Raw genomic sequence first — 13,777 nt, 5'->3', positions numbered from 1 at the left:
TATAGCAGCAGACAACACTTTTACTACTAAAATTTTAACGAAAAATGAACTTTTCCGTTACGCTTTTTAGATCCCCGATCTTCGAACGTTCTAATACATGACCTTTTCTGCACAAGCTTCAAACTGTGAGCATTAACTGGACAATAAACTCTATAGTAAGTCGTTTTCTTTTTATTTCGCAAATACAATACAAAAATGAAGATATTCTATTTCCACATTTGCAGCACAGGACGTATACAGTTGCCGTCTGAAGGGTGTACACTACTCAGAACAGTATTTTATGCCTTTATTTTATTCTGTTGTTTTTAAGCAAAGATAGTTGCTTTTTAGGCCAAGACTGGCAAGAGCACATATAGGCAAAATGCTAAAATCCTTAACATAAGGGGGAGGGGACAGGTGGTCATAATGATACCTTCAGACCAAGATTAATGGTATTTAAAACCAGTGTATATTCATTTTTTTGCTTGACACTTGGCAAAACATATCCGTTGATCCTTTTATTTATTGTGAAGTTATTATATCTTTAGGTTTGAGTGGCACTCAACATGCCGACGAAAAAGGACAAGTTAATCCTTGGAACAGCTGGTGCTGTCGGCGCGGGAATTCTCTCGTGGCGCGCTTTCTTTCCCTGGATTGGCCATGATCTCCGTATGATGAAAAATGGTGGAAACGCAGGCAAAAAGCTGATGGCAGATCAAGTGAACAAACGCTTTCTCATCAACATGTTTGAAGAAGCAGTTGAGAAATATCCAAAGAAACCGTTCATAATATTTGAGGATCGCATTTATACATATGAGTTTGTGAATCAGCAGACAAATAGAGTAGCTAACATCGCTGCAAAATGGGGGCTGAAAGTTGGCGACTGTGTGGCAATTATGATTGAAAATGAGCCTGCATTTATATGGACATTCTTAGGCAAGTTTTTGGTTCATTTATTCTTTACCTATAATAGAAATATTAAGCAATCGTAAAAAAAGCACATTAATATTGACATGAATGTTAAATTGAAATGAATGTTTTCTTTTATATTTGTATATGTTATTTTCAAAAAAAAAAATCTACACACATCAAATCTGAACAGTAGTAAAATAATTAATACTCTGTAAGCTTAATTGTCCGTATTTAATCTTTCAACAAATTCTCCGTTGAGAAGTTTGAGTTATCTCTCAATCCAGAATTCCAGATTTTGACCCTGAATGATCAAGTGTTTGTATAGTCCATATATAACTTACAATTAACAAAGTTGTTATCATGCATTTTAAAGCCAGATAGAAACACTAATGCCACATTTGCATACTATGTAGAATGTCAGTATAAGTAGAATAAAGTTTACTCCACATAAAAAAATAAGTAAAACAATAAATAATTGAAAGCGGAATTTAAGTCATTATGGTTTATAATTAATAACCATTATGGTTTAAAATTAAGAAGAGATAAATTTGTCATATAATGAATGATAGTTTTTAACTTTATTAAATTGAAGAAATGTATAATAAAACCATTCTTCAGTAATATGTTATTTTTCATTTTTTTTTTTTTTATATCAGTTAGCAATGTCACGGACCTATAATGTACCCCAAAGAACTTAATATACATACTGCAGGCTTTCAGTAGTGCAATGATGATGAACTTTGCCTTTCACAGCAGTGTCTTTTTAATCATTTAACACATCTTGGTGCATTTCAGGTCTACAAAAGCTTGGTATTGCAGTAGCGTTTATCAACTTCCACATTCGAGGCCAGCCACTGATCCATACACTCAAGGCCTGCGAAGCTAAGGCTCTCATCATTGGAGCTGGTATGTCTGGTTTGAGAAGTTCACATGTGAACATATATGCTTATATTCTGTCTTGATGAATTAAATGTGTATGAGTGATATTTGAATTTAAAGTTTCTTTCTGCCTTTATGTAATTTATATGAGTGCTATCTGCACAGTATTTTTTTCGACCAATTTTTGAATGGGGCTGGAAATTGCTTAGAAATGATCAAAATTGTTTAAAAAATTGACAGAAACGAGAACAAAATGTGATTTTTTTTTATTTTTTTTAGAATACACAAACTGTTCTATACAAAAACACTGTTGAGATCCAATTTAAAAAACATATTTCATACAAAACAATAACAACATAATAAACAGAATTTTATTTTCAGGTTTGGGAAAAATGTATGTGTTAGCATTTGGAATTGGACCAAATTTATGTGCCAAATTGGTCCCAGTGGAGTACATCCTGTAAATTTTTGAAGAGGTTTGCAGTAAATCTCCCTATCTTCATCCAGGGATGGCCCTAATCATGTTGGCCTCGAAACAATTCTGTAACTTTTTTGTAACTTTTCAGCCATCTCTTGCAAAGCTTGCTCAAAATTCATATGTTCAGGGAGAACAGACTGGCATCCCTTTTTATGCTGCGGCAGTTCCTAATGTTAAATATCAAATTTTCCAGGTGATTACATTCTGCCAAAGATAGAAGAGGTTCGCGGCGAATTAGGTGACCTTCCTATTTTTGTCCAGGGTCAGCCCTTAATGCTGGGTCCCGCCTACACAAGTTGGGACGACTTGATGTTATCTGCCCATCCAGTTCCCCTGTGTCGGACAGCGCGAGCTGGAATGGACTTACCAACTCCGTGTTGTTATATCTTCACCTCAGGGACTACAGGTAAGTCATAGTTGCTGCACCCACTACATCAGTTATTGAAATTATATTCAACAAACGCGAAGTGCTAATTATGTGTAACTTTAATCACAACACAGCTCTGCCTGGTAACCATTCAAATATGAGAATAAATGGTACCAGTATAAGTTATCCCATTTTGACTTTGTACTTGAGAACTGATGAGTGAAAGAAAATCATTGTGGATGTACAAATCAGAGAAACAGTATTTTAAGCACAATGATTTGGCTTTCTCAAGGACAGTAATATTTGAATTCTATTTGTGGAATCATGTTATCATAAACGATACAAGAATTTTATGGGATCGAGAAACTCATGGGCAAAAATAGCAATGTTAATGAATTTAAAGAAGGAATAATCACTCTGATGATTTTTTTTTGTGGTTTATTCTTAACAGTTATCCCTTACACCTGATCTTTTTTGCATTTGATATGAATGTGTATACATAGGAATGTGAATACGTTTTCTCCAAATGTGGTAAACATTTTATCTGTTTCTGGCTTAAATGAAAGGTGACCTTGACAGTGTTATTAATTGTGCTTTAGAGGGTTTTCATGAGCATAGAGCAACTACAATTTATCTGACAGGATAAGACATAAGAAAAAATCAGAACAATCCAAAAAATAAGGTATAAATTCCTTTTCACTGATCTTTATAGTTTCATAATATAAAAATATGAAGAAACCACACAATGAGGTAAAGCATAGTAAAATATTGGCAGAGTGCAGTCTTTGAAATAAATTGCATATTTTACTTCACGACACCGTGATGTGTCAAAGCGGTCCTTGCCAAAAAGGGACATTGTTAAAAACTACACTAAAGAAGGTTTCCAGTCAACATTTTTGAATATTTTTTTCAATACTGTTTCACAATACAGCCCTTGTATTATTCTGTAAAAGTACAAAACTATTATTCTTAATATTGATCCTACACTGTGATAACAACTTTATGATAGGCCTTAATGTAATTATTGTAAAACAATGAAGAAAGAATATCAAATATTATATTACAGGTCTACCAAAGCCAGCTATTATCAGTCAGGCAAAGGCAATTGGGATGAGCAAGTTTTTTCAGCTGTTTTACTTCAAGCCTTCTGACATTGTGTACACTGTAACTCCACTGTATCACAGCGCTGCTGGAGGTTTAGGACTCATGAACACACTGGATCAGGGTATGTTACTGGTGTTTCACCTCTGTTTTACTATAAGGCCTCAAATATACTCATATTGTCTATACCACTACCCTGCTGTACCACAGTTCAAAAGAGAGCAAAGTGATCACAAACCCACTACCCTACTGTACCACAGTTCAGACAAGATCCTGGTGATCACAAAAACCACTACCCTGCTGTACTATTGTGCAGACGATAACCTTGTGATCACAAAAACCACTACCCTTCTGTACCACAGTTCAGATGATAACCTTGTGATCACAAACACCACTACCCTGTTGTACCATAGTTCAGACGATAACCTTGTGATCACAAACACCAATACCCTGCTGTACCATAGTTCAGACGAGATTCTTGTGATCACAAACACCAATACCCTGCTGTACCATAGTGCAGATGAGAACTTGGTGATCAAAAACACCAATACCCTGCTGTACCATTGTGCAGACGCAAACCTGGTGATCACAAACACCAAGACCCTGCTGTACCATAGTTCAGACGAGATCCTTGTGATCACAAACACCACTACCCTGTTGAACCATACTGAAGATGAGAAGCTGGTGATCACAAACACCAATACCCTGCTGTACCATAGTGCAGATGAGAACATGGTGATCACAAACACCACTACCCTGTTGTACCATAGTGCAGACGAAAACCTGGTGATCAAAAACACCAATACCCTGCTTTACCATAGTGCAAACGCAAACCTGGTGATCACAAAAACCACTACCTGTTGTACCATAGTGCAAACGCAAACCTGGTGATCACAAAAACAACTACCCTTCTGTATCATAGTGCAGATGAGAACATGGTGATCACAAACACCACTACCCTGTTGAACCATACTGAAGATGAGAAGCTGGTGATCACAAACACCAATACCCTGCTGTACCATAGTGCAGACGAGATCCTTGTGATCACAAAAAACACTACTCTGTTATACCATACTGCAGATGAGAACCTGGTGTTCACAAACACCACTACCCTGCTGTACCATAGTGCAGACGAGATCTTTGTGATCACAAAAACCACTACCCTGCTGTACCATTGTGCAGACGAGTTCCTTGTGATCACAAAAACCACTACCCTGCTGTACCATAGTTCCGACGAGATCCTTGTGATCACAAAAACCACTACCCTGCTGTACCACAGTTCAGACGATAACCTTGTGATCACAAAAACAACTACCCTGCTGTACCATAGTGCAGACGAGAACCTGGTGATCACAAACACCACTACCCTGTTGTACCATACTGCAGATGAGAACATGGTGATCACAAACACCACTACCCTGTTGTACCATAGTGCAAACGCAAACCTGGTGATCAAAAACACCAATACCCTGTTGTACCATAGTGCAGACGAGAACCTGGTGATCCCAAACACCAATACCCTGTTGTACCATAGTGCAAACGCAAACCTGGTGATCACAAACACCAATACCCTGTTGTACCATAGTGCAGACGAGAACCTGGTGATCACAAAAACCACTACCCTGTTGTACCATAGTGCAAACGCAAACCTGGTGATCACAAAAACAACTACCCTGATGTACCATAGTGCAGACAAGAACCATGTGATCACAAACACCACTACCCTGTGATTAATACTGATATTTACATTTTAAAAGAAATATTCATTGTGATTAAACACTAGCAGTATCTTCTGCAATTGAGTACTTGTTTTTAAGAAGTGTAACAGACAAGATACGTTTGTATAACAGAATAGCTGATTTTGTAACGTCGTATTTCATTGTTAAATGATGTCGGGCTGCTCAATATTGATATAAACAATGACGTCATAATACCTTGTGTGTTTTATCTAAACAAAGGACTAGGTGAATGTAAATATTCAAGTATAGAAGTTATTGGTACCCTATGGCATTTACCCCTTGATAACATCCTGTGGTGGTAGGACTCATATGCAGTATCTGTGGTGTGGTAAGGCAGCTTTTTGTTTGCAGGTGCTACGATGGTGTTGCGGCGCAAGTTTTCAGCGCAGCATTTCTTTGAGGATGTTCGAAGACACAATGTTACAGTGCTGCAGTATATCGGGGAACTGTGTCGATACTTACTGGCAGTACCTGAGGTAAGCATTTGGTTTTTCGTTGTTATAGGTTAACTGAGAGAATTTTAAGATTTGCATTTCGTAAATGTAAAAAAGTTCTTCAGCAAATGTACTTTTAAGCAAGAATACATTCTCATTACATGTTATTTTATTGGCAGTGGCAGTAATCTCCTATGTAGAATACAATTGTATATGCCTGATTGTTTTCTGGATACAAAATGTTTCAAAGCATGTAAAACCAACCTTATGAATGAGTTTAGCCTGTTCTGTAAATTCCCTTTAGTTTATTTAGTTTTAAGGGCTAAATATAATAAAGTAAGATTCACATCTTCTTACTTAAGCCATTTTTATATAATTATGCCTCTCATTTAGGAAAATCATGTCAGGGCTATTCCATTTAAACATATAACCCTCGGGGAAGGCACTTTTAAAATTATACCACCCCCACTACAGAAGCAAATTTACCCTTTCAGGGTCCGTATTAGCAAAAAAGACACCCGCCTATATACTATTTAAATAATTGCCTTCCCCCTGTGGGTTATATGTTTTAATGGAATAGCCCTCAGTCAAAAGACCACAGTTTGGCTCTATTGTGATTTCTGTTCTCAAATATTCTTCAATATATCATTTTTGTGTCGCCTGAAAAGACAACATATAGGGGTTACTTTTGTCGGCGGCAGCGGCGTCGGTGGCGGCGGCAGCGGCCGCGTCCCATTTTCGCTTGTCCGGGGTATATCTCCTAAACTATTAGAGGTATCAACTTGAAATTTCATATGTAGATAGATCTAATTGAGGGCAAGTGCAGTGCACAAGAACTGTTGCTCTTGCTTCCATATTTTTAGAGTTATTGCCCTTTGTTATTTTTCATGCTTAAAGTTTTGTCCGGGGCATATCTTGTAGAATATAAGAGGTATCAACTTAAAACTTCATATGTAGATAGATCTCATGGAGGGCAAGTGCAGTGCACAATAACAGTAACTCTTGCTGCCATATTTTTGGAGTTATTGCCCTTTGTTAATTTTCATGCTTAAAGTTTTGTCCGGGGCATATCTTGAAGAATGAAGCTTCCTTGGGTGACCCTCTACAAAAATACAACAAGGGGTCATGATTGATCAACAACAACAGCAACAACAACAAAATGGCTGACTTCCTGTTTTCCTTAAAAAAAACCATCTCCTCTGAAACTACCACTCCAAATTCAATGAAACTTTACAGGAAGCTTCCTTGGGTGACCCTCTACAAAAATACAACAAGGGGTCTCGATTAATTGCTTGCTCCTGGCTTAACGTTGTTACCTTCAGTTCAAATGCCACCTACACTTGAAAGTTAAATGGCAACATCATTTTCTATAAATGAATAAAATGCCAATCTAACAGCTATAATGTCGACAGTAAATAATTCATCAGGCGACACATCCGACTCGCGGAGTTCTAGTTATGCATATAGAATTTCATCTTTCAGAGCTGGTTAAAAACTGTGATAATCAATGGATATGGAAACATCTCTCCATTATACTTGTAGTCTCAACTCTGAAAGCTGATAAAGATTCCCTCCTGACTCCTGAACTTATGGCTTGTAGAATTAACTCAAAAATTAATTCAATGTTGCTGTTGTGCTTTCAGAGCCCACTAGATGGCAAGCATTGTTGTCGGGTAGCTGTTGGCAACGGGCTGAGGTCAGACATTTGGGAGAAATTCAAAATTCGGTACAAAATTCCCCAAATATGTGAATTCTTTGGGGCCACTGAAGGAACGGTTGCCATGATGAACCTCAGTAATCGCACAGGCTCATGTGGTCGATTTTCACCGCTATTAGTATGTTGTTTTAGTTTATCAGGAAATTTAACTTTACATGATTACTAATTCATCAAACCAAAAGTAAAGGCTATGAAAATAAGTTTGTCATGCATGAGGGTCAATTTCTGATTAATTTGCATTAATCTCCTATGAAGTACTGATATGTACTGATACGGTAAGCCATACAGTGGCAGGCCTAATATGGCTTGGATTGGCATGAGTAAAAGAGTTAATTACTGATAATGATTAGATTCACTCTATTCCTTGTTGATATTATAGTAAAACCATGTACATGCCCAGAGTTGTACAAAATTGACATGCTCTTTATGTAACCTTACATAATATAGAAAAATCAATTGGTGTTTTTATGTATTTGCCAGAAAACCTGGGGGAAAACTGAAAAGTTCTGTACTGTAAACCAACTAGTTTACTCATTAATCTTGTAATGTGGAACTTCAGTTTATAATGTGGAACTTTGGTTTATAATCTGGAACTTTTATTTCTTATGTGGAACTTTGGTGGTTGATATATTTGGTTGATAAATTTTATTTATAGTGTGAAATTTAGATTTATAATGTAGGTCTTGGTTTTATCATGTGGGACCTTAGTTCATGAAATGGGACCTAGCTTTATAATGGGTATCTTCTCATCATAACCTTGAGCTTCAAAATATTTTTTGTTAAAAGATATACTAAAATATGATGACTGTGTTATATATTCACGAATGTACATACTACAGAGTATATAATACAGAATACATACACCTATATCATATGTTACACAAATTTAAAAAAAAATAGTGTTCACAAAAGTTCTGATTGTGGATGAGTTAATTTCAATTCTTACTTAACTGATAAAGCAGAGGAAAATTTACAATGAAAAAGCTGACCAAGCAAAAAATCAAAATCAATTGTTGACAGAATGTTCTCTTTTTATCATGTGGTCCAACCTCCAAAAAGTTTGTTTATGTTTTGTTGATAATTTGACCTTCAATGGTGACATTGAGCCAGTCATTTTATGGTTTGCAGATACTTTGACCTTCAATGGTGACATTGAGCCAGTCATTTTATGGTTTGTGAACTTTGACCTACAATGGTGACATTGAGCCAGTCATTTTATGGTTTGCAGATACTTTGATCTTCAATGGTGACATTGAGCCAGTCATTTTATGGTTTGTGAACTTTGACCTACAATGGTGACATTGAGCCAGTCATTTTATGGTTTGCAGATACTTTGACCTACAATGGTGACATTGAGCCAGTCATTTTATGGTTTGTGAACTTTGACCTACAATGGTGACATTGAGCCAGTCATTTTATGGTTTGCAGATACTTTGACCTACAATGGTGACATTGAGCCAGTCATTTTATGGTTTTTGGATACTTTGGCCTACAATGGTGACATTGAGCCAGTCATTTTATGGTTTGCAGATACTTTGACCTACAATGGTGACATTGAGCCAGTCATTTTATGGTTTGTGAACTTTGACCTACAATGGTGACATTGAGCCAGTCATTTTATGGTTTGCAGATACTTTGACCTACAATGGTGACATTGAGCCAGTCATTTTATGGTTTGCAGATTCTTTGACCTACAATGGTGACATTGAGCCAGTCATTTTATGGTTTGCAGATACTTTGACCTTCAATGGTGACATTGAGCCAGTCATTTTATGGTTTGCAGATACTTTGACCTTCGATGGTGACATTGAGCCAGTCATTTTATGGTTTGCAGATACTTTGACCTACAATGGTGACATTGAGCTAGTCATTTTATGGTTTGTGAACTTTGACCTACAATGGTGACATTGAGCCAGTCATTTTATGGTTTGCAGATACTTTGACCTACAATGGTGACATTGAGCCAGTCATTTTATGGTTTTTGGATACTTTGGCCTACAATGGTGACATTGAGCCAGTCATTTTATGGTTTGTGAACTTTGACCTACAATGGTGACATTGAGCCAGTCATTTTATGGTTTGCAGATACTTTGACCTACAATGGTGACATTGAGCCAGTCATTTTATGGTTTTTGGATACTTTGGCCTACAATGGTGACATTGAGCCAGTCATTTTATGGTTTGTGAACTTTGCCCTACAATGGTGACATTGAGCCAGTCATTTTATGGTTTGCAGATTTTTTCACCTACGGTACATGTGATGTCTACCAACCAAACCTCACAGGAAATTATCTATAGCTCTATAATGATAATAGTATTTTGGACTTTTGATATTGAACTATTAAAAGTTGGGACCTTTGGTTTACTTCATTTTTGATTAACATAAATCATAAGTTTGTGTTATTCCATGTTTTACATCCCTTTGTTAGAACAAGTTGGACCCAACACCGAAACTGCTGGTCAAGGTAGATGTGGACACAGGGGACGCTATCCGTAACAAGAAGGGCCTGTGCATTCCAGTTGCCACTGGTTATTTCGCTTTGTTATAAGCTTTTCAGATGAAAGATGTTTGATTAGATCAATATCCTAACTTTCTTAACTTTTCTAATATAAGATGCTAGTAACACGTACCGGTATTTCAATCATTAACATTTTTTCAAGCATATGTTTACTTCTACACTAACTTATGATAAAATCAATCAATTCCGAATACTTACAAGAATTTGTGTGTATTAATAAAAATTGCTCATTAGACAACCATTCTGCAACATTTTAATTTTTGCTCATTCATCTTAATGCAAAATGTGTAAATATTGTGACTAACATCTCAGCTGAACAAATCTTTTTTTTTCCTTTAATAAATTGTACTTTTCAATACCAAAGGTGAACCGGGTCTGCTGTTGGGCACCATTCCACCTAATTACCAGAACATGCAGTTCTACAAGGGTGGCCGCGAAATCAATGAGAAGAAAGTTCTCCGCAATGTGGTCAAGGAGGGAGATGCCTACTTCAACTTTGGGGACCTTCTTAGTGTGGACAAGGATTACTTTGTGTACTTCAGAGATCGTGTTGGCGATACTTTCAGGTACTGAGCAGTTTATTATGCCTCCATGAAAAAAGTGTTGGGGTATATAGGAGTGAGCTTGTAAGTCAATCGGTCGGTCTGATGGTTTTGTCAAAAAGGGTTGACAGATTTGTTTCACATTATGAAATAAAGTTTGGCTTTGTTTATGAACCCTAAATTTGACAGAGTTATGGCCCTTGTCAACTTAGATTTTGCAAATTATAATGGTGTCCGGATGATAATTTTTTACCTCTTTTGAATTACCGGTAGTTTACAAACTTACCATAGTAACCAATTTTTGACAGAGTTATGGCCCCTTTTCAACTTCTGACATAAACAATGAATTTATAAAATGTTTGGTACATGGGTTGAACACTTTAAAATACAGGTTGAGTTCAACTGTGGTTATAATCCATCAATGTTTGCTGAAGTTATGGCACCTTTTCAAATGAATAGTTTAAACATTCTAGTGGCATAGAGGGTTATTTGTCACTCTGATGACAGCTCTTGTTTGAGTGAAACCCTTAATGTATACTCATTCAAACCCAATTGCTTCGTTGTTACAGATGGAAGGGGGAGAATGTAGCCACATACGAGGTGTCCAACATCCTCACCAAACTATCTTGCATACATGATGCAAATGTGTACGGTGTGGAGGTTCCAGGTCAGTGGATGTGATATTGTTACAATATAAAGTTACTGCTATATTAAAATGTCTTGTTTTTGATAAACAAATTTGTATATGAAACTAAATTATTTTCTTTGCTTGATGTTTTTGTATGAACAATTCAGGATATTGATTCCAAAAGAATATAATATGTTTTCAGGTTCAGAAGGTCGTGCTGGAATGGCAGCCATTCACTTGGAGGGCAACATGCAACTGACCCCAAAAGTCCTGAAGGACATATTCAACCACTGTAAGGAAAACCTCCCCAACTACTCCCGACCACTGTTCATCCGCTTTCCAAAGGAAGAATCCATTACTGTGACCCATAAACAGCAGAAAACACAGCTTAGAAAGGATGGTTTTCACCCGGAGAATATAGACGATCCGCTGTTTTACTACAATGAAGCGGCAGGGACATACACCCCGCTCACACTGGACAATTTCCAATCGTTCCTTACTAAATCAAGGTTGTAACTTTGGTCATTTGGACCGGGACTACGGTTGTGACTGCAGTAACAGAGATACTGAAAAAAAAATTGATGCTTTAAGATGACCAAAGTGTGTCTTATATTCAAACATGATCCCAGTTAAAAAAGCGTTCTGTCAGGTCAGGAATGAATTTAAGTCAAGATTTTCTTAATAGTTCATAAAAAGAATCTATACAGTATAAGTAATAGAGGCTATTCATTTTGAAAATTATCAAGTAATAGAGGTTGTCTGAGCACTTTTTAAATGACACACATGTATGTGGCCTTTATGGAGAATGCAATACAGTATTTAATGGAGAATCAGGTCTTTGTTTTTTTTTAATTTTAATTGTAAATATGGTTTTATTTCATTTATTTGTTTCAAAAGTTGTTTTCGGCTTGTCATTCCGATGCTCATTGTACAGATTGTCAGTGATTGTTTATGTGTGTATAACTCAGGAAGAAGTTACAGTATCAGATGTACAATTATGTGAACTCTGGATGCCTGGTGACCCATTATTATTTTGGTATCATCTTAAAGGGTGTTATTAGTAGAAAAAAGAATATGTAAAAATTATACCGAAAACAACTGTTTTAAACAGGCTGTTTTGACCTTGAAAGAGTGAACAATCGGTCACTTTACTTTTTGTTTCATTTGAAATAAAGAAAAAAACTTAAAAAAAACTGCCATAACTCCATCTGTTATGAATTAATGATAATTTATTTTACATATTTATAATAAGTTTGCAATACTGTTTCAAATGATACCAGTTTTATGAGGTATATGAGGTCACCAGGCCCTAATATTTAATGTTTCAGCTTATGGTACGATCAAACCAAAATATTTTATGAACATTTGATACCTACATGTAAGCATCTTGTATTATTGAAAATATGATATTTTTAGTGGATGTGTAAATGAATTGTGATGAAATTACTGTTGTAGTCATAGGGTATATATTTTTATATTATGAAACTGAAATCATTATTTCATTTCTTTATTTAAACTTTGGAGAAAGTTATTGAGAATGAATTGTGTTCGTGTAATTATGTATGCTATATTGGTGAGTCTTAATGGTTTGATGTAGTTAATTGTGTTCGTGTAATTATGTATGCTATATTGGTGAGTCTTAATGGTTTGATGTAGTTATTTGTATTTGTGCATTTTAGAATATATCTACATTATTATATGTGTAAGAAATGTTTTTGTATAACATGGTTGTTGTTAAACTCTGTTTTGTGTACAAAGTCGATGGCAGATTATGATTATTATTGCACGATATTTGTTGATTTAATGTTGAATATTTAATCAAAAATGTCTAGTCTTTACGGTACCTCAGATGCACAAGTTCTAGAATTCAAAGGTTGTTCAGTTACTTTCATGTTCATGACCTTCCATGTATTTTAGAAGGATCATAGGAAGTAGAAATATATATTCTGAGTCTTAAAATTATTTATCAACCTGTTTTTGTTTTCATGTATCCAAAATTATGCAAATCAATGCCTCATCAACACATCCATTGAATACTGATTTTTTACCGAAACATTGTTCAGCCATGTCATTGTTTTACAAGTGCCATGTGATTATAAAATTCCTAGCATCACATTGAGTCTAAAGGCCAAAGAAAATTTCCAAGAACTTTTAGATCCTCATTTCCACTTGCTCCCATCGAAAATCCCCACCATTTTTTATTTGATGCAAACTTGGCTAAGCAAAATTTATAAATTATAAACAGCATATGCTTTTTTTAATTTGACACTTATAAATTGACCCAACTGCCTCATTTATTTTTCAAAATATGTATCGATCTTAAAATTATTTGTATATGGCCTCAAAAAAGAAAATCGAGATATTTAATTTGTTACCTTTGTCTGTGATACACATACATATACTGAATTTTATATCTTAACCATTATAACGAGAATGATTAAAAGTAAAGAATATTTATATCTTGTTTGTCCTTCTTTCTGGA

At 35.7% G+C, this 13,777-nt stretch overlaps 1 protein-coding gene across 1 annotated transcript; it reads left to right on the top strand.

The window, feature by feature from the left end:
* The first annotated feature begins 75 nt into the window (after window positions 1–75).
* Window positions 76–13,752, top strand: LOC128228584 (long-chain fatty acid transport protein 2-like). The gene is made up of 11 exons (XM_052939984.1): window positions 76–155; window positions 528–915; window positions 1,687–1,797; window positions 2,442–2,654; window positions 3,682–3,840; window positions 5,807–5,931; window positions 7,533–7,724; window positions 10,036–10,135; window positions 10,490–10,691; window positions 11,237–11,334; window positions 11,498–13,752. The coding sequence occupies exons 2-11, from the start codon at window positions 546–548 to the stop codon at window positions 11,809–11,811; spliced, it is 1,884 nt and encodes a 627-aa protein (XP_052795944.1). The 5' UTR covers window positions 76–155; window positions 528–545; the 3' UTR covers window positions 11,812–13,752.
* Window positions 13,753–13,777: the final 25 nt, after the last annotated feature.

This window comes from Mya arenaria, chromosome 3, assembly GCF_026914265.1.
Source record: "Mya arenaria isolate MELC-2E11 chromosome 3, ASM2691426v1".
NCBI lineage: Eukaryota > Metazoa > Mollusca > Bivalvia > Myida > Myidae > Mya > Mya arenaria.
The sequence above is the reverse complement of the archived record's forward strand: the minus strand, read 5'-3'. Positions and strand labels throughout refer to the sequence as shown.

Excerpts from the sequence above, each read along its gene's own strand:
- LOC128228584 (XM_052939984.1), top strand. The coding sequence starts at position 546 with ATGCCGACGAAAAAGGACAAGTTAATCCTTGGAACAGCTGGTGCTGTC. Across the intron at positions 3,841-5,806 it reads CATGAACACACTGGATCAGG|GTGCTACGATGGTGTTGCGG; the intron begins GTATGTTACTGG and ends TTTTGTTTGCAG. Across the intron at positions 11,335-11,497 it reads GTACGGTGTGGAGGTTCCAG|GTTCAGAAGGTCGTGCTGGA; the intron begins GTCAGTGGATGT and ends ATATGTTTTCAG.